At 36.0% G+C, this 25,555-nt stretch overlaps 1 protein-coding gene across 1 annotated transcript in view; it reads left to right on the top strand.

Annotated features, from left to right (window-relative positions):
* ABCA13 (ATP binding cassette subfamily A member 13) overlaps nucleotides 1-25,555 on the top strand; it is a 161,931-nt gene that overhangs the window by 73,579 nt on the left and 62,797 nt on the right. The window contains exons 36-41 of the mRNA XM_042839232.1: nucleotides 1,012-1,198; nucleotides 3,497-3,715; nucleotides 5,573-5,769; nucleotides 6,544-6,701; nucleotides 7,114-7,344; nucleotides 12,767-12,857. Coding sequence (XP_042695166.1) covers nucleotides 1,012-1,198; nucleotides 3,497-3,715; nucleotides 5,573-5,769; nucleotides 6,544-6,701; nucleotides 7,114-7,344; nucleotides 12,767-12,857 — 1,083 coding nt within the window. The remainder of the gene's footprint in view (nucleotides 1-1,011; nucleotides 1,199-3,496; nucleotides 3,716-5,572; nucleotides 5,770-6,543; nucleotides 6,702-7,113; nucleotides 7,345-12,766; nucleotides 12,858-25,555) is intronic.

The following is a 25,555-nucleotide window of genomic DNA, read 5'->3' as shown; positions in this document are numbered from 1 at the left end:
TGGTTAGAACAGTGCCGAGTATCTACTTGAATTATATTTAAATTAATCGAACCATCTCACAGTATCACTGACTTACAGAGGTTGGAAGGGACCCCTGGAGATCATCCAGTCCAACCTCCTTGCTAAGCAGCTTCCCCTCAGTTAAGTTACATAGGAAACTGTCCAGGGGGTTCTCAAATATCTCCAAAGAAGGAGACTTCACTACTTCTCAGGGTAGATTGTTCCAGGGCAATGTCACTCTCACAGTAAGGAAGTTTTTACACATGTTAATTTCAAACTTCCTGTCTTCCAGTTTCTGCCCATTGGCTCTTGTTCTGTCACTGGGCACCACTGAAAAGAACCTACCTCCATCATCTTGACTCCCACACATTAGGTATTTATTAGCACTGATAAGATCCCCTCTCAATCTTCTATTCAGGCTCAGAATAGACTCAGATCTCTCAGCCTTTCCTCATAACAGAGATGCTTCAGGCCCCTCATCATCCTCGTGGCTCTCCACTGGACTCTCTAGAAGTTCTTTCTCGAGCTGAAGAGCCCAGAAGTGGATACAGTGCTGCTCAAAGAGAGCTGCTTTGCTTTACTGAGTGAGAAAATTAATAGGATTAATTGGCCATGCCTGTTAATGCTATGTTAATGTTATATGCCTGAAACTGATTGACATATGAAAGAATTAACACAGAAATTTCATATACTTATGAACATAAAGTAATGATTTTTTTTTTTTTCTACCAGAAGTAAAATACAATACAGCTTTGTTGTGACAAGTCTGTGGGCATTCACTCAGCCTGGTGTAATTCTGCTAGGCTGCTTCTTAAAACTGCAAATTGGCCAAAATGTTAGCAAATATTAGCTGGTACAGGGTCTCTCATTTCGGTTAAGCTTATGTGAGTTTAGAGCATCTGAACATCTTTCAGGTTTTTGGTAAATGGCAACATGGTTTTAGTTGTTATTCCCTTTGTATATGTGTTGAGATTTGAAGATCCTCTTGGTCTTCTGCTCTTCCCTTTACAGATTTAGCCCCTCCAGGCTGGAAAGGCACTTGCACAGAAGGAGCCACGATTGGTGTTGTGTTACTGTCTCTCACCAAAGAACACATGCATAGCCATAAGGCTGCCGTTAAAGACCTCAGCCTCACCTTCCATAAAGGCCAAATAACAGCACTTTTGGGACCTAATGGAGCTGGCAAAACAACAGTTATGTAAGTTTGCCTGTTAATGGTGTTATGCTCCCTTCTGGTCTCTGCTATGCTTTTTTACTTTAAAACTTTTATTATCTCTTTCCTGCATTTATTTTTGTTTATGCTATTTTTAAAATAAATATTATCCTTCAATTTTTAAACTCCTCATAACATGTGAAATGTGAAGGCAATATGTCTATGACAGAAGCAATGCAATGAATTATGTTCTCTGTGCCACTGATACCATGATGAAATTGGTCAGTAGCATGCTTGGGCGTGCTTGGTTGTGGAGATGAGCACCTCTCATGAAAGTGTTCTTTTCTGGCATTCTGCCATTCTGGTACTCCAGTCACACAGAGTATGTGGAGCCTTAAGGGTTTTTATGTCTTGCTTCTAGTTGTTGCAGGAGGCTTCCTGACCAGAGACTGAAATAAAATGAAAAATATCTGAATTAAGAAGTATGTGTATTTCTAATTTTTTAATAATTCTGATCAACTTAAGTAAAACCAGTGATGTAGAACAGGGAATCCATTAGAAATTAGTCCTCAATGAGAATATACATGTGGAAAAAGAAATGATGGACTGTTAAATTTGTCTGGGAAAAGTGACTCTGGAAGTGAGGGAGTGAAGGGTTGTTGAGATCTTGAAGGGGGAAAAAAAAAAAAAGAGCCAAAAGCATTAGCAGTGTTCCTCTAATTGTTAAATTGCACTGATGTTGCTGCACTGATGTTAAGATGTGCCTCAGGAAATCATAGAATCATAGAATGGTTTGGTTTGGAAGGGATCTTTAAGATCATCTAGTTCCAACTCCTATAAGCAGGGATACCTCCCTCTAGACTGGGGTGCTCAAAGCCCCATCCAGCCTGGCCATGAATGCTTTCAGGGAGGGGGCATTCATAACCACCATGGGCAATGCGTTCTTTTGTCTCACCACCCTTCTAGTAAAGATTTTCTTCCTGATATCTAGTCTAAATCTACCCTCTCACACTTTAAAACCATTTCCCCTTCTCTTGTCTGTTTGCCCTTGTACAAAGTTCCTCCCCAGCTTTCCTTTAGGCCACTGACAGTTACTGAAAGCCTGCTATAATGCTCTTCCCAGAGCCTTCTCTTCTCCAAACTGAAGAGCCTCAGCTCTCTCAATCTGTCCTCATGGGGGAGGTGCTCCAGCCCCCTGAAAATCTTTGTGGCCTTCCTCTGGACCTGCTACAACAGCTTCGTGTCATTCATGTATTAGGGGCACCAGAACTGGATGGAGTACTCTAGGTAGGGTCTCACAAGAGCAGAGTAGGTGGGCAGAATCACCTCCCTTGATCACACTTCTTGTGATGCAACCCAGGATACGGTTGGCCTTCTGGGCTGCAGGTGCACAATGCTGGCTCATGTTGAGTCTCTCGAGAGTCAATACTCCCCTTTTGCTCAGGGCTGCTCTCAAGCCATTCTCCACTCAACCTGTATCTGTGCTTGAGATTTCCCTGACCCACATGCAGGAACTTGCTCTTGGCCTTGTTGAACTTCATGAGGTTGTCATGGGCCCACCTCTCAAGCCTGACCAGGTCCCTCTGGGATGGCATCCCTTCCCTCTAGTATGTCAACTGCACCACTCAGCTTGGTGTCATCTACCAGCTTGCTGAGGGTGCACTTGATTCCACTGTCCGTGTTGCCTACAAAAATGTCCAGTAACACTGGTCCCAGTACCGATTCCTGAGGAATGCCACTTGTGACTGGTCTTCACTTGGGCACTGAGCCGCTGACCACAACTCGGAGTGTGACTGTCCAGCCAATTCCTTATCCAGCAAGTGGTCCATCCATCAAATCCATTTTTCACCAATTTGGTGATCAGGATGTCATGTGGGACAGTGCCAAATGCTTCGCAGAAGTCCAGATAGATGACATCAGTTGCTCTTCTTTTATCCACTTTTATCCACAGTGCATTACCTCCTTCATAAAAGGCCACCAAGTTTGTCAGGCAAGACTTACCCTTGGCAAAGTCATGTTGGTTACCACCAGTCACATCATCTTTATTTCCATGTGCCTTAGTAGGGCCTTCAGGAAGATCTGCTCCATGATCAGGAACGGAGGTGAGACTTACTGGCCTGTAGTTCCCTGGATCTTCTTTTTTTCTCCTTCTTAAATATGGGAGTTATGTTTCCCCTTTTTCAGTCACTGGAAACTTCACGAGACTGCCATCACCTTTCAAATATGATTGATATTGTCTTGGCAGCTTCATCTACCAGTTCCCTTCGAACCCATGGATGGGTTCTCTGTATCCAAGTGTGGGATATACTTATATGCTGATTTTCTTTCCTTTTCTTGCACCAGATCATTGTTGACTGGTCTGTACCCACCCAGCTCTGGTACCATTCTTATCAATGGAAAGGACATACGTACTGACCTGGCTGCCATCAGGACAGAGCTGGGTGTTTGCCCACAGTATGATATTCTGTTCAACATGCTAACAGTACGAGAGCATCTGCTCCTTTATGGATCAGTGAAGGCACCTGGCTGGACAAATGAACAGTTGAATCAGCAAGTCAGTGGGTAAGAATTCTTTCCTTTGTTGTCAAGTAAATCAGTCATCTATTGCAAAACACTTAAGCAGAAGTGCTAAAGCAAAATTGGAAAAAGAAGTAACTGGAAACTGCAAGATTGATTTCCATGAGTTTTTCTCACACTTTGCATTCTGAAATTGATTTTCTAGTTTCTAGCCTTTTCTTGCATATATTTGTAGTGAAACTGTCAATGTTTAAAAATCTGGTACACTGAACTATCAAATGATCATGTTTTGATTGGAGCAGAGATAGTTAGCCTGGTAGCAGCTGTAGTGGTTTCTACCTCATGCTGTCTGCCTTACCTTCTTACTGTTGCTGGATAGGCAGGTGGAAGCTAAAATGATGTTTTCACCCTGAGATTTCACTTAAGTATACATTGACTTCATTATTTTTTATTCCTCTTACATTTCTCTGAAAATTAGTAACAAAATGTATACTCTTTTAATAGTGTGCCATTGTAAATATTGCTTACCTTGTGATGCCTGCTAGCCTTTGGGGAGGGCTGGGCATTTCTACATGTCAGTGGAAATGCCATACTGATGGAATTTTTCTTGAGACTACAATTAGGCATATGCAGATTGATTTGAGGCAAGGTGGCTTTCCTTTTTAGTAGCTATTATAAAATCCTGTTAGTTTAAAATTTTGATCTGAAAAACCTCTGGCAAGAGACGCTGCAACCTCTCTAGAAACAAAATAAATGATTCTCCAAAACAGCAAGGGAAAACCAAACATAGTGCTTAGTTAAAATTTATACAAATATACAAATTTATTTTATTGTACTTAGTCTGCTGATCTGTAATTGCAGCAGCAGCCTGTCATAGTAATGGCACATAAGCATGCTCAGGTCCCTGCAGGCTTTGTCTCTTAGATAAAAAATAATACTATAAATAGCATAAAATGCTTCATATAACAATAGGAAAAAAAGAAAAAAAGTTTTTCATTAAAGAAATAAAAAGAAGGCAGCTTTTAGAGAGATTAACAATCATCAGTTTCCTGGATACATATCTCTAAAGCAACTACAAAAAAAAAAATTAATCTGCATGTTCACTCAAATGATTCAGGAGATTACTTTAGGACCATTGAGCCTTTTATATCTTGTTTGCCAAGCTGAAAGTAACTGAAAGCTTTTTGGTCAATGACCAGACATTCAGTCTGATGAAAAGTAAGTTAGCGGTCTTCAGTGCTGACTTATTGGGTGCATGCCCACACCCTGCTCAACCGCAGAACAGTTGAAGGGCCGCACAGTGTGTGTGTGTAAGGAACCCCCAGTCCTTCATACAAGAACCTCTAAGCAGCTTCAAGTAGGTTACCCGATCTTCTACCTGGATATTGTTAATCTGTTTACTTCAAAGAAGCATTTCTTAAATAACAATAATAACAGTAATAATAAAGCAGTGCTACAAGAAGTAGTGTTACCCTATCGTTTACTTCAAATGTTCAGATGACTGCAGGCGTTTTTAAAGTTGATTACAAGTTGCAAAAACTGATGCACTGTTTGAGTTGTGAAACTAACAATCTTTACGCATGGTTTAAGGGCCTATAATCTAGAGTTTGCTTAAATCAATAAGCAAACTAGTATTTATTCTGTTGAATTTAATTTCAAAATTATTCTTATCCTGCCCAGCACTGTTACAGAATAATTCAGCAGTGACAGGTATTATTGTTCATAGGTAGAAAATAAAGCTCTCTGTTTTCTATTAATTTTTGTCACCAAAATCTAAAATCAGTCAGAGGTATGTTTTGTTACTTTTCCTTCACAAACTTCTTGATCATTCTGTAGTGAATGGATGTGAGATGACCCGAAAGCTTTTCCAAACTTGGTCAAGCATCTATATTCCTTTTTTAGAGCTCTGGAAGATGTGGATTTATCCCAACACCAGTACAAACCTGTTGGAGCCCTTTCTGGGGGAATGAAAAGGAGGCTGTCGATTGCCATTGCCTTTATTGGAAACTCAAAGACTGTTGTTTTAGATGAGCCCACCAGTGGAGTAGATCCATGTTCCCGCCATAGCATTTGGGATGTTATACTGAAGTACAAAGCTGGTACAAAGTTTAGATGCATTATTTGTTCCTTATTTTCCATTCTGAAATTCTGTTTCAATAAATTTAAACACAAAAGTTTGAATATTAGTATTGCTATTTGGTAACTAAATACATTAATTTCAGAACAAACATTTAATCAATTCAGGAAACTTAAAAGCAGCCAAGTGAGACAACAAGAATTACCTCTTAACTCACAGAAATATGTCTAATCCAATAGGTTCATTTTAGTTTTGTGGACCTTTCCTAGAATTTCTATTGTCTTTCGTTTGTTTGTTTGCTTCTCAAAGCCTTCTTTTTCCTGGATTTTATTTCCCATTTTGTACATATCTATATGTATAGTGACGATTTTCTGATGATGATAGACTCATCAGTCAGTCTGCAACATTAACTTTTTAAGTGCCTTGAGGTGAAAAATGGACTGTGGGGAGTAAGACTTGTCAGCAAGTGAGCACTCAATTAGCTGTAATAAACCACAGTGAATAATCCAACAGACACTGCTGTTGTGTGGTTTTAAAAAGTTAAGTTTTTATAGAATAGCTTGAACTTATAGTAGGCAGTGTCAAGCCATTACGAATAATAAAAGGAAAGATAGCTTAGACCTGAGTCTAGAGTGCCTACTGAATGTAAATCTTGAATAGAGGTTTTGTTTGTGTCTTGGGCTATGTTTTGAAGGGACCTGAAACACATTCTCTCAAGGTTAGAGTATCTTCCCGAAAGGCAGATTTATTTCTGTGGGAGCAAGGATTTGTAGATGTACTAATCTTTCTGACACAGGTTGCACACTGATCTTTACTACTCACCATCTTGATGAGGCAGAGGTGCTCAGTGATCGCGTTGCCATTCTGCAACAGGGACGACTGAGGTGCTACGGTTCTCCTTCTTATCTGAGAGAAACATATGGCCAGGGACACAGTCTAACGCTCATAAAAAAGGTATACTGAAAATGTATTGTGCAAAACTTAACAGTGCCTGCCAAGTAATAGTTGGTTATATTCCAAGGATATTCTAGACATACTCTTCCCTGCCAGGAAGTAATATATGAGAGAGAGACAGCAAAAAAAGGTTTTAATAATTTTTCTTATTATTTATTATGAGTATTTTACTTAGAAGAATACAGGGACATCTCTGAAAATGATGAATTTAAAGATTTAACTGAAATTTCAGTGTTCTTTATTCCTGTGAGGTAGTCTTTTTGTCCCAGGTTAGATGATGCAGTTTCGTCAGTGGAGATTTTCATATATGAATTCTACCATCAAGTTCTTTGCTTCTGCTAACTTTTTTTTTTTTTTTTTTTTTTTTTTGTTGGGTTGTGTGTTTGTGTGTGTATGATTTTTTTTTTTATAGCCCTCTGTGTTTGAAATCCAGGATCCTAAGCATGTTGTCCGGGTCACGTCATTTGTACAGACTCACATTCCAGAAGCTTTCTTGAAAGAGAACAGTGGGACTGAACTAACCTATGTGATTCCGGAAAGGGCAGATAAGACCTCTTTTAACAGTCTTTTCCAGGCTTTAGATCAAAACCTTCACCATTTACATGTGACTGGCTATGGCATTTCTGACACCACCTTGGAAGAGGTATTTCTAGTTTTCTTTGTAATGGCACACTCATTTTAGAGAATCTTGTGTTTGCTTCTATTTGCCTTTGATTGTATCTGTCATATTTCACAACAGTTTCTTGTGAGAAGCTTGTTTAAAACAAACAAACAAAAACAAACAAACAAACAAACAAAAAAAACCCCCAAAATCTATACTTTGTATTTTTGCTGTTACTATTAAAATAAAAGGCCAGTCCAGAACAATGACTTTTGCCAAGAATCTGATGTGAATCCCAAGGAACTGTATAAATCATAAAAAGTTTTCTCTGCATTTAACAAAAGAAAATTTGTGTCTGACTTGATCAAAACTGCTATTGTTGTCCTAGATGTCTAGCATCTGAATGAACTTCAAACTTGTAAGATCGAAAGTTTGGTTCAGATAGCTCTGTGGAGAGGAAAAAGAAATACTTTACAGAAAATACTTTTTGAATTGCAAAGATCTAAATCTTAGGACTTCGCATAACATTGCAGGAAATCTCTAAGGAATATTGTGTGTGTACTGAGGAGGAGGGGAGAGGGAGAGAGAGATGAGCACTTACGTATACATGCATTTTTATGCATATATATATATATATATATATATATACACACATATGCACACACTAAACAGAGCAGAGAAGGGGACTCTGCATGCTACTTCATCACTTTGGAATTTAGCTGTGTAACTAGTCATACCAGTGAGAAATTGTGTTCCTTGGATTGTTTTTACCTGGACTATAACTTCTAAACATCAAGATTATAGATCATTTTGAAAATAACACCTTTTTTCTACTTCAGGTGATGATAGGAGACTAATGTCAGTTTTTATGATACAAAGACTACACTACTTTTATTTGATGGTGCAATTCACTCAGCATCACTTTGTGAAACCGATTTCTCCTGTGACTACCTTTAATGACTACCTATACCTATAAAGACAGACAGTGTTGGACAGTATTTCTAACAGAAAAGTGAAAGATACATTAATTAAAAACCCCACTCCAATAACAATATATGAAATACAGATGCCTATGAAGTGTTATCTTTTAATATACAGCAGTAAACTGTATAGAAGTGTCTCCCTCTGTTTCATGGAAATGTATAAGATGTTATGTAGTGTTGTAGTCAGCTAGAACACAAAGTCCCCCACGTAAAATACTTTTCACAGTTTTATGAAGATGAGGCTTCTGAAGGCCTGTCAGATGCAGTTATGCATTGTATTTTTACTGTGTGTGATATTCGTATGGGAATTAATGGCGTTAGATGTTTGAAAGTGTCAACAGTTCTGAGTTTGATGTTAGTAGTTTAGAATCACTGCTCATACATAATCTGTGGGGAAAAAAATAAAGAGAACCTTATTATTGTAAGTAAAATCTCAAATGTCAGTTGTTCAAGAAATTAATTGAACAGATTCACCACCAAGTGGAGCTGCTGTACCCTGAAGTGATCCATTGGAATATCTGTTTAGGACTTATGTGTTCATATACTACAGACTTTTTAGCAGGCTTTATAAGTGTAAACATTTTGTTTTTAAACTGCAGTTCAGAGAACACTATGACAACACATGTATGTTTTATTTTGAAGTGAAGCTCTATATAACTAAGATTTTTTATAAAGAGAAATAAAGAGCCTCCATGTTGATTCTCTCACATATGAACACAGTAGGTTAGCTGATGTGGCAATGGACGAGGGGGAAAAAAAATATATAATACAGGTTTATAAAGCGAAGTCTGTCTCTTCTATGTGTAATTCTATGAGGTGAGTCAAAAACTATTGGAAAACCCTGTAATTTTTCTTTCAAATTATATGGGGTGATTAACATGCTGTAAGTAAGAATAATATTTACTGCCAGCATTTATAGATTTTAAGGCAATGCGTATACTGACAAACTTTTTTGGTACATCCCTATGTCCCTTTGGGGCATCCTAAGACTTTGCAGAATTTGTAAAGGTGAAGATGTCTCTGGAAGAATTGGAGACTTCTTTAGTTGTGCTTCATCTGCTATTCAGTTGTGAGCTTTCTTCTGCTTGTTTTCTGTAGGGAGGGTTAAAATAATAAGCTTTAAAGATGGTATTTGATATTGGTGTATCATTCTTCAGCTTGAAGACTTAATGCATTAATTTAGGATGATTTCTGCCATCTCCGTGTCTGATCATTAGCTGCTACAACCTCCATACTCCATTTTCTTATCAAAAGCCTCTTTGCACTGGCAACTAAATGGATAGCACATAATAGTGCTATTTGGTCTATTCAAACAATTCAATCTGAAAACAAAGCACTCTGACTTTAAAGGAACAAATGTGTTACAGTCTTTATTTTACCCTTTGTTTTCGTTCTCTCATTCACTCACCATTATTCTTCTTAATGTGAGGGATACTTCCTCTTGCTAAAATCTTAGACTTCAAGGGAAACCTATTTGCCATTTGTTCTTCAAAAGAATTTTGAATTTCTAACAAAATAAGTTTCTGACACGTTCAAATCTCTCTAATATTATATTTGTTTCATTTTTTATTTAAAATCTTTTCCAACTCTTTTTGTGTACTTCATAATGTTTAGAATCCAAAGATAGGAGAGAAAAGAGGGGGATAGAAGAGGGGATACAGGGGGTGCATACTTGAACTATGTATATGCTGAATGCTCTCTGGAGGATGATGATTAACTTGCCAGCAATTCTGAGTTTCCAAAACTAACTCCTTTCTTGATTAGCATGGAGGAGAGTACTAAATCACTGAAACTTTGCAAAATAAGATGTGTCAAAATATCTCTTATTGGAATTTCTTTAAATTCACTTTAAATTGAAATAATCAATTGCCTCAAAACTTTCCCAAGAAAGGCCTTGACCTATTTTGGCCTTGAAACAGTATTCAGTTCAGTTTAGTGTGCTCTAACATCTAATAAGTACACAGTTATGTTAATCTGTTTCTTTGTGGTATTGCCACCTGTTTAGATCTTTTTCCTAGAGGGCAACACGTCTTCTACACCTGTTCACAACCTGGTGGTTTGAAAGAAGCTGCCTGACTGGTAGCTGCTGCTTGCCACTAATGCTATCCTCTTAAACAGCCAGCATTATCTCTATCCCCAGGAATGGCAGAGATGGTCCTACAGAATCAGGCATGCAGCCAGTTCTCAGGGCCAAGCGCTGGAAGTGAGCCAGGCTACTCCTCTCTTATTTTAAAGGAGGAAATTTTATTTCCTGGAAAGCACAGGTTTTCTGTTGCTCTGAGCTGTCAAATGGCTTCCAATTGATCTTAATCTTGTGTGCTTTTTATTTTTTTCCAAGAACTTTCTTCTGTCTTCTGTTATTACTTTACCTTTTACCCTCACAAATTTGAGTATGCTTTTCCAAGCGTTTTTTTTGTAAATAAACTGTAAACAACAATTAACATTTCCCACTCAAAAATAGCTAAGATACGCACAGGATTTGTAGAATAAAAGAGCAAAAAAACAATGCTAAAATATCAGAGTATAGCATATGTGTCAGCAAAATGCTGTGGGCTGGTTTTTTTTTTTTTGTTTGTTCTTTTTTTTTTTTTTTTTGAGTGTATGGTAAAATCTGATCTTTAAGTGATGTGTGATTACAGACAAACTTTTTCTTCTTTATCCCTGGGAGAAATTTTGATGCTGATCTGACTATGTGCAAGTGACAACCTGTAGATTATTTATTGTCCTAGCCATAGGGCAGTAGTTCTTTGTGGTTTTAGTCTGTACAGTTTGCTTTGGTTTGCTTGATGGATTTGGTGTGCAGATGAGCTGCCTGCAAGCAGGCCCAAAGCAGCAAATTAGAATATGGCTTTGGGCAGCCAGGATCTCCCTGCAGGGTCTAACAGAGAAATGTCAGGAGGTATTTAATTTCTTCTATCCCTGCAATTGCTCGTGGCCAGAAACATTCCCTGAAACTTGACAGGTAACAAATGCAATCAATAATGACAATTAAATGGCAATTACATTGACTAAGATAAGCTTAGTTTATATAGCAGTCAGCATATATAAACTCAGCAAATCAAGAAATATATTTCCACAACAATGAAATACTTCAAATTGTTTGTGGGTTGTGGTTTTTTTTTGTTTGTTTGTTTGTTTTTCCTATAGCACAAATTCCTTAGAAACGTGGAATTTTTTTTTTTTGTTGTTTGTTATAGCTGGTATTGAGTTTTTTTGCAGAAAGAAGCAAACAGCTTCTTAATGATTTTGGAAAGTTTTAGTGTAGTTATAATTGGTATCTTGCAGTTCAACTCAAACAGAGCAGAGAAGGATTTCATCAAGAGAAAGTAAATCTTGGTTGTAATTTTGCTGTTCAATTAAAGATGCTAACAGTAGCTGTATTTTCTGTTATTTATTTATTTATTTAATCTGGATTTCCCAGGTTACTGTTTCAATTGCAGTTCAGATTAGGATATTTTAAATTTTATTTTTCATTTGAGTTTACAAAAAGTGGGCTGAGCATTAATAACCAAGTCACCATGAAAGCTGCTCTAGGCTTCATCAATGCTGAGAAAATGAGAAATGAAATGCATCTCTATAAAATTCAAAGGACTTTATGTGTATTGAACTATGAAACAGGATTAAGCATGCTGTAGGGAGAGTAACATAAATCTGTTTAACAAAGTGCATTTACTAGGTAATAGATCTCATTGTAAAATTGGTGTAATCTGTTTCTTTTAATGTTATCATTGGCTTCTTCATGATGTGTATGTATTTCCCCACTTAAGAAGATCAAACTCTTATTATTTTTGTCCAGTGAAGATTTTTAGATTGTTATGTTTATTAAAATAAAATAATTTTCGTGTTTCACACAGTGTTTTTTTTAGATAACAGGATTTTCATTAGATCAACAGATGAGCATCATCTTCCAATCTGGAGTATGCATGCTAGTTGTTTTGCTACAAAGCATACGTTAAAATTGATTAAAATTAATCTCCTTTTTCATATTCAACGTCAAAGGACATTTATCAGTTGCTAAGTGATAATGGCAGTGGTACAACTAGAACTCGTAGCAGATCCAGATGTCCATGTCCATGTCCAACATGCTCCAGTGTCCATGAATTTCCAGCTTGAGTATCAGAAAAGACTTGAAGCTGCCCATATACTCTTGATAAAAACTAAAGGAAACAAGTTCCTATACATGCCACAGTTTAGGAGCAAAAATGTCAAACAAGCATAGCCAGTCTATTGAAAACTCTTATCAGAAAGTTGGTGACTAGGACAACAGCACTTTTTATAGGTGGAGTATATTGGAATTTATTTCTTGCCCCTTATTCTCAGGGATACCTCTTCCAGAGTGTTTGAATAGTTTTATATTCATTCTCCAGCAGAGTGGCCACTACAGCCCCTACTACTGTCTTATAATGGAAAGCTACATACAGTTTAAAAATGGGTAGTCTATAGAAAATTGAATCTAAATCATTTTTTCTACTCTCTGAAAGGTATTTTTGAAGCTACTGCAAGACTCGGAGAAGATGCCATTTGTTCCACAAGGAGCATATCCGAACAATGCAAAAGATGCTGAATCAGCCTGTAAGTAAAAAATTAAATACTTTCTGAGGCAGAAATCCAAAGATCCAAGCTTGCACCAAGCTTCTAGACTTGAGAGGTGCATAAGCAAATGGAGAACACTGTCTATAACAATCTGGTAGTAGCTTTATAACTATTATGCTTCACCTAAATATCACTTGACAATTTTCTTCCCATCCTTCTAAAATATGTTCACATGCACACACTTTCTCTTACTGCATCAGTGCTCACGTACTTCTTGCTACCACTCTCTGACAACTAATTACCCCCTTTAACTCACAGTGGATAAATATTTCTGAGGTACACAATGCATATATTATGTGGGATCAGTTAGAAAGATATACTCATTTCCATCTACGTTCAAATAATAATAATGAAATTTGTTTCCTCTGGTATTAGAAAGTGCTTTTCCTCTTCTTTGACATGTTGTTTCAGATTCGCTTGCTTATTTTTCAAAGAAACAGCTGCATTTTTTACATGCCTGCCTGCAAGCACAGGAAGAGCTCCTTATTAACATTTGTGAAAGCCTAAGGAAGCTTGTTCTCCTTAAAAAGTCTTGTTAGAAGTCACCGATGTGATGCCTTGCAAAATGCAGGCCCCAAGGTTGCTGATGTTGCTTGCCCACCAGGCTAACCAGTATTTTCTCATTGTTCCTGATAGTCTTGTCTATATAATTATCATGTTTTTTTCTGCTTGAAGATTTATGTCTAGATTATAGAATTCTTGGGTTAGGAGTACAGCACTTTGTTCTGTATGGAGTATTTTGCCTCGGTTTTTGTAGAACATGGGCACAGCGGCTCCTGGTCTATGAATATGGATTTTTATTATTCCGGCAATGGAAACAATAATTTTGATCTAATCTATTATTATTTGTTATAATAACTTCAATTGGATCTGCCAATAGTGAATAATCAGTGCCAAGAACTGTGGCCTAAACTGAATCCTTTCCTATCAAAGTGTGAACTTGACTGGATAACGTTTGGGAATGGTTTTTTTATTGGGATATTTCAGCTCCTGTTGAAATAAGGAAAATATAACTATATGGTGTAAACAAAACAACAACAAAACAACAAAAAACTTCAGTAGGAAAAGAAAATTTCCACAGTAAGTGGTGAGAACAAGATTTCTGTTTAAAAGGTAGTTTTCAGTAGCTCTTTTTAAAGAAAATAACAGTCAGTTGTGCATTTATTCAAGGCTCAGATAGGATTTTCAAACCTGTTTCAAATCAAGTGTCTTCTCCACATTGCATTTTCAATAAGAATAAGATTTTACCATTCCTAAACTAATAAAAATGCAGTATACTGTATTTAAGAACTTGATATCTTTTGTAATCAAACTGTTTAGTACTTGTCACATTTATAAAGAATCGAGTAATCAGAGGCCCTATGTTTTCAGTCTGATAAATTATAGTAAGAAATTGTGCTAATAATGCCATTTCTTTAGGGATGATAGTGCTAGAAAATTGTCATTCAATGCAGATGACTGTCATTCTTCATTAAGGACAGTTGTGAAGTGTAGGCATAAGGGATCTGGAAAATGGTCATGAAGGTATCCATCATTGTCAAAGTTAACCAGAATACTCTGTGGGCAATAGCTTGACCTGTATAATTTTGAAAGCAAATTCAAAGGCAGTCAAACTTTCTTTTGTCAAAGTAGTTAAATGAATTTTCAAAACCCCCCACAGCAAAGAGTTTGGTTATTGGGAAGATCACAAGATACTGCTATTTGATTTATGAAAGAATTTGCATTAGAGAGCTCCATTTACAAAGTGTAAGACAAGAGTGTTGAGTATCCTTTGGTGGTACTGAGGCCTTGAGGACTCAGGTTTGTGTAGAAATCAAAATGTTATGTTTTATCTCCCAGAAAAGTTGGTGTATTGGAGCTGTGTCCCATTTTAAATAAGTAGAGAAAATGAATGAAACCAGTTCATGACTTTGGCTGATGACAATGTCAAGACTCAAGAAGCATCTGCTAGGTAAAACAGAATAGTATGTTACTGAAGCTAGAGCTTTGATACTTTCTAGTCTTATTTTACAGTGATTTACTATGCTACATCTGGCAGCTGGTAGGGTGCTGTGTTTTTAATGGTGACTAAAACAGTGCTGATGACACACCAGTGTTTTGACTACTGCTGAACAGTGATTGCTGTGCCAAGGCTTTCTCTGCTTTGCACTCTGGCCCCCTGTGTACTGCATGTAGGCTGACTAGGCTGAGGAATATACAAGAAGCTAGGAGGGGACACTATTTGGACTAGAGGATTATTCTACTCTTTACAATCACTGTTTCACACTATATAGTGTCAATATTGTGTCAACCTCAGCAATAAAAACTGAGGGGAGATTTTTTGGGATGGAGGTAGTCGTTGCTTGGAGACTGCCTGAACGTCTACCCGTGGGAGGTACTTTACAATTGTCTTTGCTTTTTTTTTAATATATATATATATTATATATTTATACATTTATACATTTATTATTAATATTTATGCAAATATTTATAAATATTTATTTAAATATAAATATTTATTTATTTATTTATTTATTATTTATATTTTATATATATATAAAAATTTTCTTCCTCTGCCCTTCACTTACAAAGATATCTTTATACTGACATGTGAGTTTTCCTGCTTTGATGCTATGGGGCTATTGGAGAGAGAGAGTGAGCAGCCGTGTGGTGCTTAGCTGCTGGCCAGAGTCAACCTCATCTCTCCTCTTGTGCCAGATAAACTCAGAATTATTTGACTATCTCTAAATGGAAATATTACTGGGAATTAGAAGTCCATTAATTTATTTGTAATGTATACATATAAATTAATAATGCAATTAACTTTAAAAATATAAAACATATTCAGTGTAACTTCTAGTAATGTTTCTTAGCAGAAATTTTACTCATTTTTAAAATTTATTTGAAGGAAAATCTTGGAATAAAACTTACATTTTCTTTTCATGAGAAAAGTTAAGATTTTCATTTTAAGTCATGGTATGCCTACGTATGCAGACATAACACATGTATATATTATAAAATAGACATGTATAATTCATTTCTACGTAGCTGGGTGATGATTACTGTTTTGTAGCTGTGGAAAAAAAGGATAGAATGAGTTTGCAATGACTGAATGATAAAATCATTTTAGCCAAATATCCTTCAGAAATGGAGAAGCCATTACCATAAACTACAGCAGGCAGTATGTGTTCAAATACAATCAGCAGATTTGAGAGCAAGTCCGTGGGGTCTATAGCTATAGTCCATGCCTAACCATGAAAAAATAGCAAATTTTTCTAAGCATGTGCAGAAGTAGAAAGTAGGCTACAGAATGGATTCACTAAATTGGTAAAAGACTAACAAAGGAATGTTTAGATATTCAGATATCTTGCTGAAGAACCAAATGAGTCTTGTTGGATTTTATGTCTTAGACATGTTTGGGAGATACCGGCTTTGGTACAAAACTCTTCAAAAAGTTATGTACAGTTGGAACTATACTCTAAAATCAGAGTTTAAATGAAAGTAAATTACTGGAAATTCAAAATAAATGATAATTTTTACATGCAGTGATACATAATATTGGAAATTCATTGTCATGAAACTTTATAGGGACTGACTGTGATAAAATAGCTCATGGATGTGCTATTAAAGCTTATTTATCTTTATACTGCTTGGTTAAGTTAGCTACTGAAAGTGTTGGAATGGAAGAAGGTTGATGCATATCTAATTTTACTAGTTGTTTAAACCTGAAGCATACATTTTAGTCTTCTGGTAACTTAGCAGTATAGATAATACTTTACTACAAATTTAGCACTAGAAACTAAGAAAGAAGTGCCAAAACAGCTCATCTAGAAGTGTTAGGTACATTGATTTCCTTCAGATCGTTTACTGCTGTTTTAACTAATTTTTTAGAGGAAATATTGTGATTCTGGCATATGTTGAAAATTTCTCCTCTTCCAGTTCCTTACTTTCTTATTTCTCAACCCCAAGTCTTGCTTCTTTTTTCTTTTTGTCACACTTTCAAGAATGTCCAAAGCATAGAATATTAGTAGTCATGAAAAGATTTCTGATTTCACAGGTCAGATCATCTAACTTGTTTAAAGTTAATATGCATTTTAATTTTCTCAGTAAGGACATAAATGTAGCTCCTTTTATCCTTCTGAAAATAGATGGTTAGGATTTTATGCTTCATATGTTTCATTCTTCATCTGCTATTTCTGTCATCCAGAAATGTTCCCTATCAGTTGCTTTCCTTGTGGTTGATACCTGGTCTTTTTCTTAGATCTTGGGCTTTCTGTTAGAAAGGTTCGTTCATTAAATGGCTATTAGCAAATGGAAAGATGGAACTCTTTTTCAGTAGAGAGAAGAATTCTCACAATGCCAAGAAGTTGACATGCTCCCTATTCTCCATTTTCTTTCCATCCCCATATTTGTCTTTACTGCTGGTAAATAAAAGAAATGAACCCTGCCTGCCTTGCTCATAGAGGCCTTTTTGCTTCTTTCATCCTTACTGATAAAAGTAATAAACTGCCTGCCAAAAGGGGCTCTCAATTAAAATATATGATTGTAGTTTTCTGCATGGATGAAAGCAGCTGAGAAAATAATCCCATCTGAAATTTCTGTTTTGAAATCATCATTTGCTCATGAATATATTCTGTTGATGGAATTGAGATAGTTCAATAGAAGGATAACCTTTGTGTGTTAGTAGTACCTGCTTTTCTTCACTGTGTAATTTAGCATTTTCATTGGTTCCTAAAATGAAAAACACTTAGACTGAGAAATATGCCTGAAGAAATGTCATGCATATATACATACAGAACAAGATGTGAGGTTGTGGTTTGAAATTTACTGAGTATTTCTCATTTCTAACTAATTGAAAATAATGAAGAAAAGTGTTGTACCATCTCATCTTATGATGGTAGAGATACTGCCTTTTCTATTCTATTTAGAGGAAGCATGATCATCTAGAGAGACATTTTTTGTGACAAGACAGGTGTGTTAACGTGATGGCGATGACTACATGTTGAATTTCTATATATCTCATCCTATCTCATATCTCATCTTCCATGCTTAGGTATTTCTTGGAGTTGAAGGACAGAAGATTCAAATAGTTGTGGATGCACTAAAAATACTTAGCTTATCCAAAGTTAATTGGTGTAATGTGAACTGTCTTAGCACTTCAACCAAGTGATCAAGTCATCCCACTTCAGTAGCTTGTATGTCTTGCATATTAGCATTTTGATTTTTCCTTGACAATATGTTTCTTTAGGTTCTGGTTTTTCTCTTAGATTTGCTAGTGCTTCCTTTTCTCCCTCTCTTCCCTTCTCTCCCTCCCTCTCTCTCACTTGTGTGTGTACATATATAAACACACCAAAAGAAGGTATTGGTATGGCAGCAGAGATTGAACCTTCCTGCCGATATTCCATTATATTTTGTTACTGTGTGACAGCTGGCAGCAGAGGGACGGTCTGAGAGAATGGCGTCTGACATGGGAGTGTAGCTGGAGCAAAGGTGTGCCACTGAATTCCTCTGTGTGGAAAAAAATGGCACCCGCTGACATTCATTGAAGCTGGATGTTTATGGAAAGCAAACAGTGGATGTGAGCACAGTGAGATGGTGGGTGGTGCATTTCAACTGTGGTGAACAGCAAGCCATGTTCCGGATGGCCATGCAGATTTTTATAATAGTGGCATGCAGGCTTTTGTTCATTTGTGGTGAAAATACATAACTAATGGTGCTGACTGTGTTGAGAGACTTTGCTCTAAATTACTGTGCAAATATAAAATATGACCTCTACCTCTACAACCTTGCCTAATTTTCAAGAATTTCCTGTTGTTTTCTATCAGTTCATATATATTGTTTGGGCTATTACAACAGCTACATACAGGGAGATGGTATTGCTAGCCTTTATGAAATTTTACAGTACTTTAAAATCCTCTCTTAATGAAATATTCAGCAGGCTTGTTCTGCACTCTGCAGGACTGCTTGTCTTTCGTTTCGTATCATCGTAATTCATGAGTAATTCTTAATTAATTAATAAATAGAGAAGTAGAAATCTTCCTAGGAAATTAGAGGAGATCCTAGCAGACAGGATTCCTGTATTAAATTACTGCTTTTGTGAATGACTTTGTCATTGTGCTTTTAGTGATGTCTCATTTTTTTTCACATCTGTAACATTTCCAAAAATCTGTATTCAATGGCAAGTTAAAACAGCAAGGTGATGGGCTGCCTAATGCAACACTAATGTGGGCACACATATAGAAATTTTTACTTCCTAGTTTAAATGTACTATATTAATATAATTAATATAATAAACCTTTTTAGTTCATGCTCTTTCTGTTGCTCAGTAGTATGAGTTTTACAAAGATAGTATTTTCAATGTTCAAGATAAACTGGTAATTTATCTCCTTCAAAATATGGGATCTTTATGTTGGAGGAAATTTTGACTCAGAGAATTGAAGTCTCAGATATGATATCAGAAAACATTTATTCTTAATGGCTTGTCTCACCAGTGGAATCATTTTTAATAAAGGGTTTGTGTTCTTCTGAAGGCATCCTAATCTTCAAACTTCTTCATTCTTACTATATTTTATGCACCCTTTTTGGTCACTTAAACTGTGCTTGGTAAATATTCAGTACTTTGGATAGGATTCAGACTCTTATGATTGGGCCATAACTTTATTAAAGGAAAAGTTTAAATAAATAGTTGTTCCATAATCCAAGTTTAGCCTTCCTTAATAAAAGAAATGAAAATACAGTGAAGAGGAAGAAATGATGTAATAAAGCTTAACGTACTGTGAAATAGGATGATGTTTGTAAATCGACGAGGCTCTTTGGTAAATATTTTACAGTTCCTTATATGAATATTATGAAACATCAGAATGAAAAGCTCTGTGTTCACTCATGTAAATTATCAAGCCCAAAAATGTAGAGCGTGATTTAATTTATTAGCTAAATGTGAAACGCCTTTCTGAGAGGAAACAAGCACATGACATTTTTTTGCCAGCCTCAGTGTGTGAGGTTATCTTATTGTTATGAAAACAATGACTTTGTAAATTAATTTTCTATTTCAAGGAAGAGTAGCTGATGTAAGTTACTAAATCCATTTAATCAGGTCTGAATGGATGCTGGAGAAAAATCTATTTTATGGGATCAGATTTGGGGCAAGTGGTGGTCTAGTATTTTATATATTTGAGAAGTGGTGATACTAGTATCTTCTGTCAGAGGCATGTTCGGCATATCTCTTATCCTAATTGTAAGAATAATTTAATTTCTTAAAAGTGGTGGTGAGGGTGTGGCAGCATTCAGGTAGTGAGACTGATTGGCCATAGACATAGGACTGGAGCCTTGTTTTCTTAGGAATTGCACAATGTAATTAGAATATGAGTTACCTTAAATAGATGAAGTATTTTGTACAAACACATCTGCACCTTCTCTGTCAAGGGTTAGATCCTCCACAAATGTGGATTCTATCCTCTCTAAAGAGAAGATTGATGAGGGAACATACAGCAGACATTTGTGAAAGCATAAAAGGAATTATTGGAAATCCATGCTGATTTAGCCAATATGATTCAGGTTAACCCCTGAAGTGGAAGAAAAGTGAAATAGAGTAAGTTTTTGTCCTAGTGATTTGAAATGTTCAACATGGAAGTGCTGGAAGTATAGATTAATACAGATGAAGGCTTGATAGCACAAATGGATTGATGCTTGATGGCAGCTTGATGGCAAACTGAACATGAGCCAGCAATGTGTCCTAGCAACCCAGAAAGTATTCTGGACTGCATCAAAAGAAGTGTGGCCAGTAGGGCAAGGGAAGCAGTCCTGTCCCTCTGCTCTGTGCTGGTGAGGCCTTATCTGGAGTACTGCATCCAGATGTGGAGTCCTCAGTATAGGAGAGACATAGACCTGTGGGAGAACATCCAGAGAAGGGCCAAAAAATGATCCAAGGGATGGAACACCACTCCTATGAGGTCAGGCTGAGAGAGCCTGGAGAAGAGAAGGCTGCTAGGTGCCCTAATAGCAGTCTTTCAGTATCTAAAGGGGGACTGTAAGAAAGAAGGGGACAGACTCTTTAGCAGGGTCTGTTGTGATTGACAATGGGGAAATGGTTTCATACTTAAAGAAGGGAGATGTAGATTGGATAAGGTTTTTTTTCTTTTTTTTTTAAATAATAAGGGTGATGAGTCATTGAAACAGATTACCCAGAGAGATGCTGGAAGCCCTGTCCTTGGAGACATTTAAGGTGAGGATGGACAGGGCTCTGAGCAACCTGATCCAGCTGTAGGTGTTCCTGTTCATTGCAGAGAAATTGGACTAGATCACCTTTAAAGATCTCTTCCAACTCAAATAATTCTATGATTCCACAATTCTGTGGTATATATTTTATAAATTAAGATGCTATATGTTTATGTGCATGTGCACACAAAGATTTTAAAGCATGCATTTTGCTTTGTTAATGTTCTTGCATTACGTTGCATTACAGTTGCAAATACAGGTCCTTTAACTTCAACCATGTAAGTAATTTAATCTAAATTGTCATTTTTATCACTGTTTATTGTTAAGAAATTCTTATCAAGCCTAAACATGACTTTTACTTCTGAAATGGAAAATTGCTTAGGGAGAGCTTTGTGTAATACTTCAATTTTCTTGTGTTTCTGTTCTGGTTCTGTTCTGTCAATAATTTTTTTTTTTTTTTTTTTTTTTTTTTTTTGTAAAAGAGCCATCAAAGAGATTATTTCTGAATACTCGTGATTATAGAACATGATTTTGGAACTTCTGTTTTTTCTTCTGAACTTCTGCGTTTTTTTCTTCTGCAGTTCAAAATATGAATGTTCAAATGTATTGAGAATACCTTCTCAACTTAAATTTGTATGTTGGCAAATAGAAGTTTTTGGAAGAAGACACACTATTGTATTTAGGAACATAAGGGTATATTTTGCTGCATATTTTTTCTGTATAAATGTCTTAAGAATCACTCAGTAGATGCAATCAATATTTGCATAGATAATTCAGGAACACTAATGTTACTGTTGTGATGAACTTAATCAAGTCAGGTTGTAGGAAGTGAAAATAACATAGAGGAAGGTAAATTTCATCCTTCCTTCATTGTTTTTATAATATCAGCTTTCTTAAGGCATTTTAGTACTTCAGTTTAACCTTAGTATTTAATGACAGAATCATTGGATTGGCTTCGTTTATTTTGCTTGTATATTTGCTGTTGGGAGAATTACTGTCTTTGCATTTCTGAGGCTATGATAAAGTTTTGAACTAAGGTATTATTTGGATTTCTTTACACGGATTTCTTTTTCACACTTTAATCGCTAGAACTATAGGTATAACTGCTTGCTTCTCATTTTCAGGTCAGGACATTGCTAGTAATCACACATCTGTTCTCTAGATGGTAGTAACATTCTGCAGGAGGACAAGAGTTTCATTGCTTAAGCTAACAAAAATCTGGTTTAGGAGCTACAAGGAAAATATGCAGAGCAGATTCATTCTGAAAGGCAGCATACCAAACAACCAGCACTTAGGGCTGAATTTCTTTTTGTTAGCAGTTCAGGCAATAACTTTGTATGGGTCACAAGGTGACAACTTGTTAAGATTTTTTTATTATCACACTGCTACTAGTTAATTTCTCATCTGAAACATATAAGTGCAATTTTATGACATATAGACCCTATGTTGGACTTCTGTATAGGTGGTAATTTTAATCTCATTCTGCATGTCTCTCTGTTTTGCAGTTTGTATGGGTTACTGTATTCATTGGAGGCATTAGGAAAAAAAGTGGAATACACAGTTCTGTTAACCAAGGTCTTTGTATCAGTTTAGTACCACTATTTATGAGATAGCAGAATGCTTGATGAAGTAAGCTGTTCATCAGATACATTTTTCAATTGTTTGCAGTAGCTGTAGGTCTGAATAAAACATGCCTCTTGTAATACTCACTCATCTTTCAGTTTTGAATTGTTTTCCTGCAGAAATTCTGACATGATTTTATTGTTATTAGAACAATTCCAGTAAAGACAGCATATAAAAATATTCCTAATTATTCTTAATTATTTCTCCATTTGTTGTCAAAGTTTTCACTGAGTAATTCGAGGAGGCTTGTTCCAGAGTGCTTTTAAATCTTGCATTTAAGCTTTTATGCTGTGATAGAGAGACTGCTCAGCTTGTTTCTCATCTGCTCTTTCGCCAGTTCTTCACCATCACAGTAGAAATACTGTGGGCTGTAGCTCTATTATCTAGATATGAATCAATCTTGAAATGTTGTAACCTTAGTGTAGGTGTGTTTGTCAGATTCTAATAGCTAGAGTATTTATTTACACTTCTAAAAGTATGAGGAAATGATCTCAAATGATGTGCTGTTTATGGTAAAAAGAGTATCTTCTGTCGCAGAAGTTTTATATGGTGAATGTCTGCCTGTGCATGCACAAATGTATTCTTACTTTCTGCCAAGTCTGCTTTGTATCAGGTCAGTTGGAGTCTCTTCTAGACAATTCTGACAGACTGTATTTTCCTGCTTTTGTACTTGTAAAGAACATTATATGGACTGCTGTGAATTAAGGCATTGCCAATAGGCTTCTATTTTGTAACCACTTTCCTGTGCCTGTTTTTAATCTCTCCCTCCTTTTTCTCTCATTCCCTTCTCCACATGGCAACTCATTGCAGGTGCATCACTGCAGGGAAAATAGTACTACAATAAAACCAAATATCTATTTGGAAAATTGTCTTCTAGAAATTGAAATTTGCATACTTGTTGCAAGTTAATCATGCGGAAATTTGGAATTGGAGAATTAGGGCTGCCCCAGTAACAGTAATTTTCCTTTTCAGGGCATGATATGTTTATGTCCATCTGGCTGAGTTTTTCATCTATCTTTTTTTTCCAAAGAAGATGGACTTTCATGATGAATGTTTTCTGGGGACAATGGAGTTGACCACAGAGGACTTGAAGACAGTTGTACTTTACTCCAACTTATTCTTCAGTACTATTTAGGCAAACTAAAGTATACAGAAGAAAGAAAAATAAAGACAAAGATAGTAAATGATGGAAACAGTGTATTCAGAAATATACCCTTCTCCTTCAAGACCAGACTAGTTTAAATGGCCAATTATCCTTTGTTTTCAGTGCAAGAAACCCTTTTTGATTCTCTTTGGGATGTGCAGGATAATGGATGGTAAGGCAACAACACTGCTGCTTATTCCTTTACACTCAGGCAGCACTCATATTGTTCTCATTGTTAAAGAAAGGAAAATCAACTATGTCGTACTTGAAATCTAATCCCCTTAGTTTATACCTGTAATAGTTCTTTAATAAATGAAGGAGGTGCTTTTACCACTCACTGTTACATTCCAAAATGCATATATACTCAGATGAATTTTTCTTACGTGTACATGCTTATCCATTTGGCTACTAGTAAAACCAGCAAATGGTGTTTTGACAACAGCAGCAGCTGGAGTGTTTTTTTTCCCTTAGCTGTTATGATGGCTTTAACTGTGGTACCTTGGAAACTCAATGTGAAGTTAATTTCTGTTGTTCCAGACATGTTATGGACTAGTAATAAGAAAAAAGCAGATTCTCACCACCTTTGTTCTCTTGCAGTCTACTTTTGAGGCTGAATCCAATGAATAGATAAAGCAGACATATGGGTTTGGGAAGACAAAAGTGTAAACCAGCTGCATAAATTAAAATCAAAGAACTCAGTTCACTGATCCTGCTGTCATGTTACTTTCCTTGTCTCTAGTGGATATTAGTAATGTATTTTCCATTGCTGTTGGAAAAAAAAAAAAAAAAAAAAATTGACACTATAACAGACATCAACTAGTCTTTATCTAATATTCTGGCTTGTATTACTAATGGTAATCAGAAAGTATGTTCTCATTAACAATGTGCTTCATTTATGTTTCCTGACACACATACATGTAGGTAGTGCATAAATGATTACAAAAAAGCTACAAGTTTTGTAAAGCAAACAGTAATTTTGTAGGTTCTATCTAAGATAAAAGTAAATTAAGATGTGGTTAATAAATACCAAGGGTTAAATGTTAAGTGTACACATAAATACTCTGAGATTTTTTTGTGCCGAGTAATTTATACCTCAGGAATCTTTAAAGATTTTTGAGTCAGTTATGGAAAGCCCAATACAGGCTACTTTTTACAGTGTCTGCAGTCAGACAAAATGGCACGATTCATGGAGAACACAAAGAGTTCAGTACATGAATGCATAATGCTGTTGTACAAATCAGTTTCACTTTACATCTGATAGACAGTAGCACTGAGCACAATATGTCTCAAGACTGGTACGGTAGTAATATAAGTAGATTTGAGGCAAATGATGAAGGTGATTAGGGCTATAAAGATTTTTATAAGAGAAGACTGAGAGCTTCAGATTCTGTATGCAGAATATAGATTGGAAGCTCTTATAATCCATCTCCTGTAAAAAGATTTAAGATTGCATCCAGTACCATCAAACAAAATAAATTCAAAACAGATAAATAAGTTAGTGATTTCTGTTGTGGTTTTTTTTTTGTTTGTTTGTTTGTTTGTTTTAACACGAAACATAATGGCATGAAAGACTTCAAGGTCATAAAGATTAAAATATAAGATGATTTGACACATTCTGCAAAGATTTATATAATGCATATGGACTTTCGTAGAAAAGTCAATAATTTTTAAAAGTTTAAAAAAAAATGGCTGACACAAACAAATACTTTTAATATAA

Source organism: Centrocercus urophasianus, unplaced genomic scaffold (genome assembly GCF_019232065.1).
Source record: "Centrocercus urophasianus isolate 14NV4802_14NV808 unplaced genomic scaffold, USGS_Curo_1.0 seq_11, whole genome shotgun sequence".
NCBI classification, from domain to species: domain Eukaryota; kingdom Metazoa; phylum Chordata; class Aves; order Galliformes; family Phasianidae; genus Centrocercus; species Centrocercus urophasianus.
This window is presented reverse-complemented; position numbering and strand designations above follow the sequence as displayed.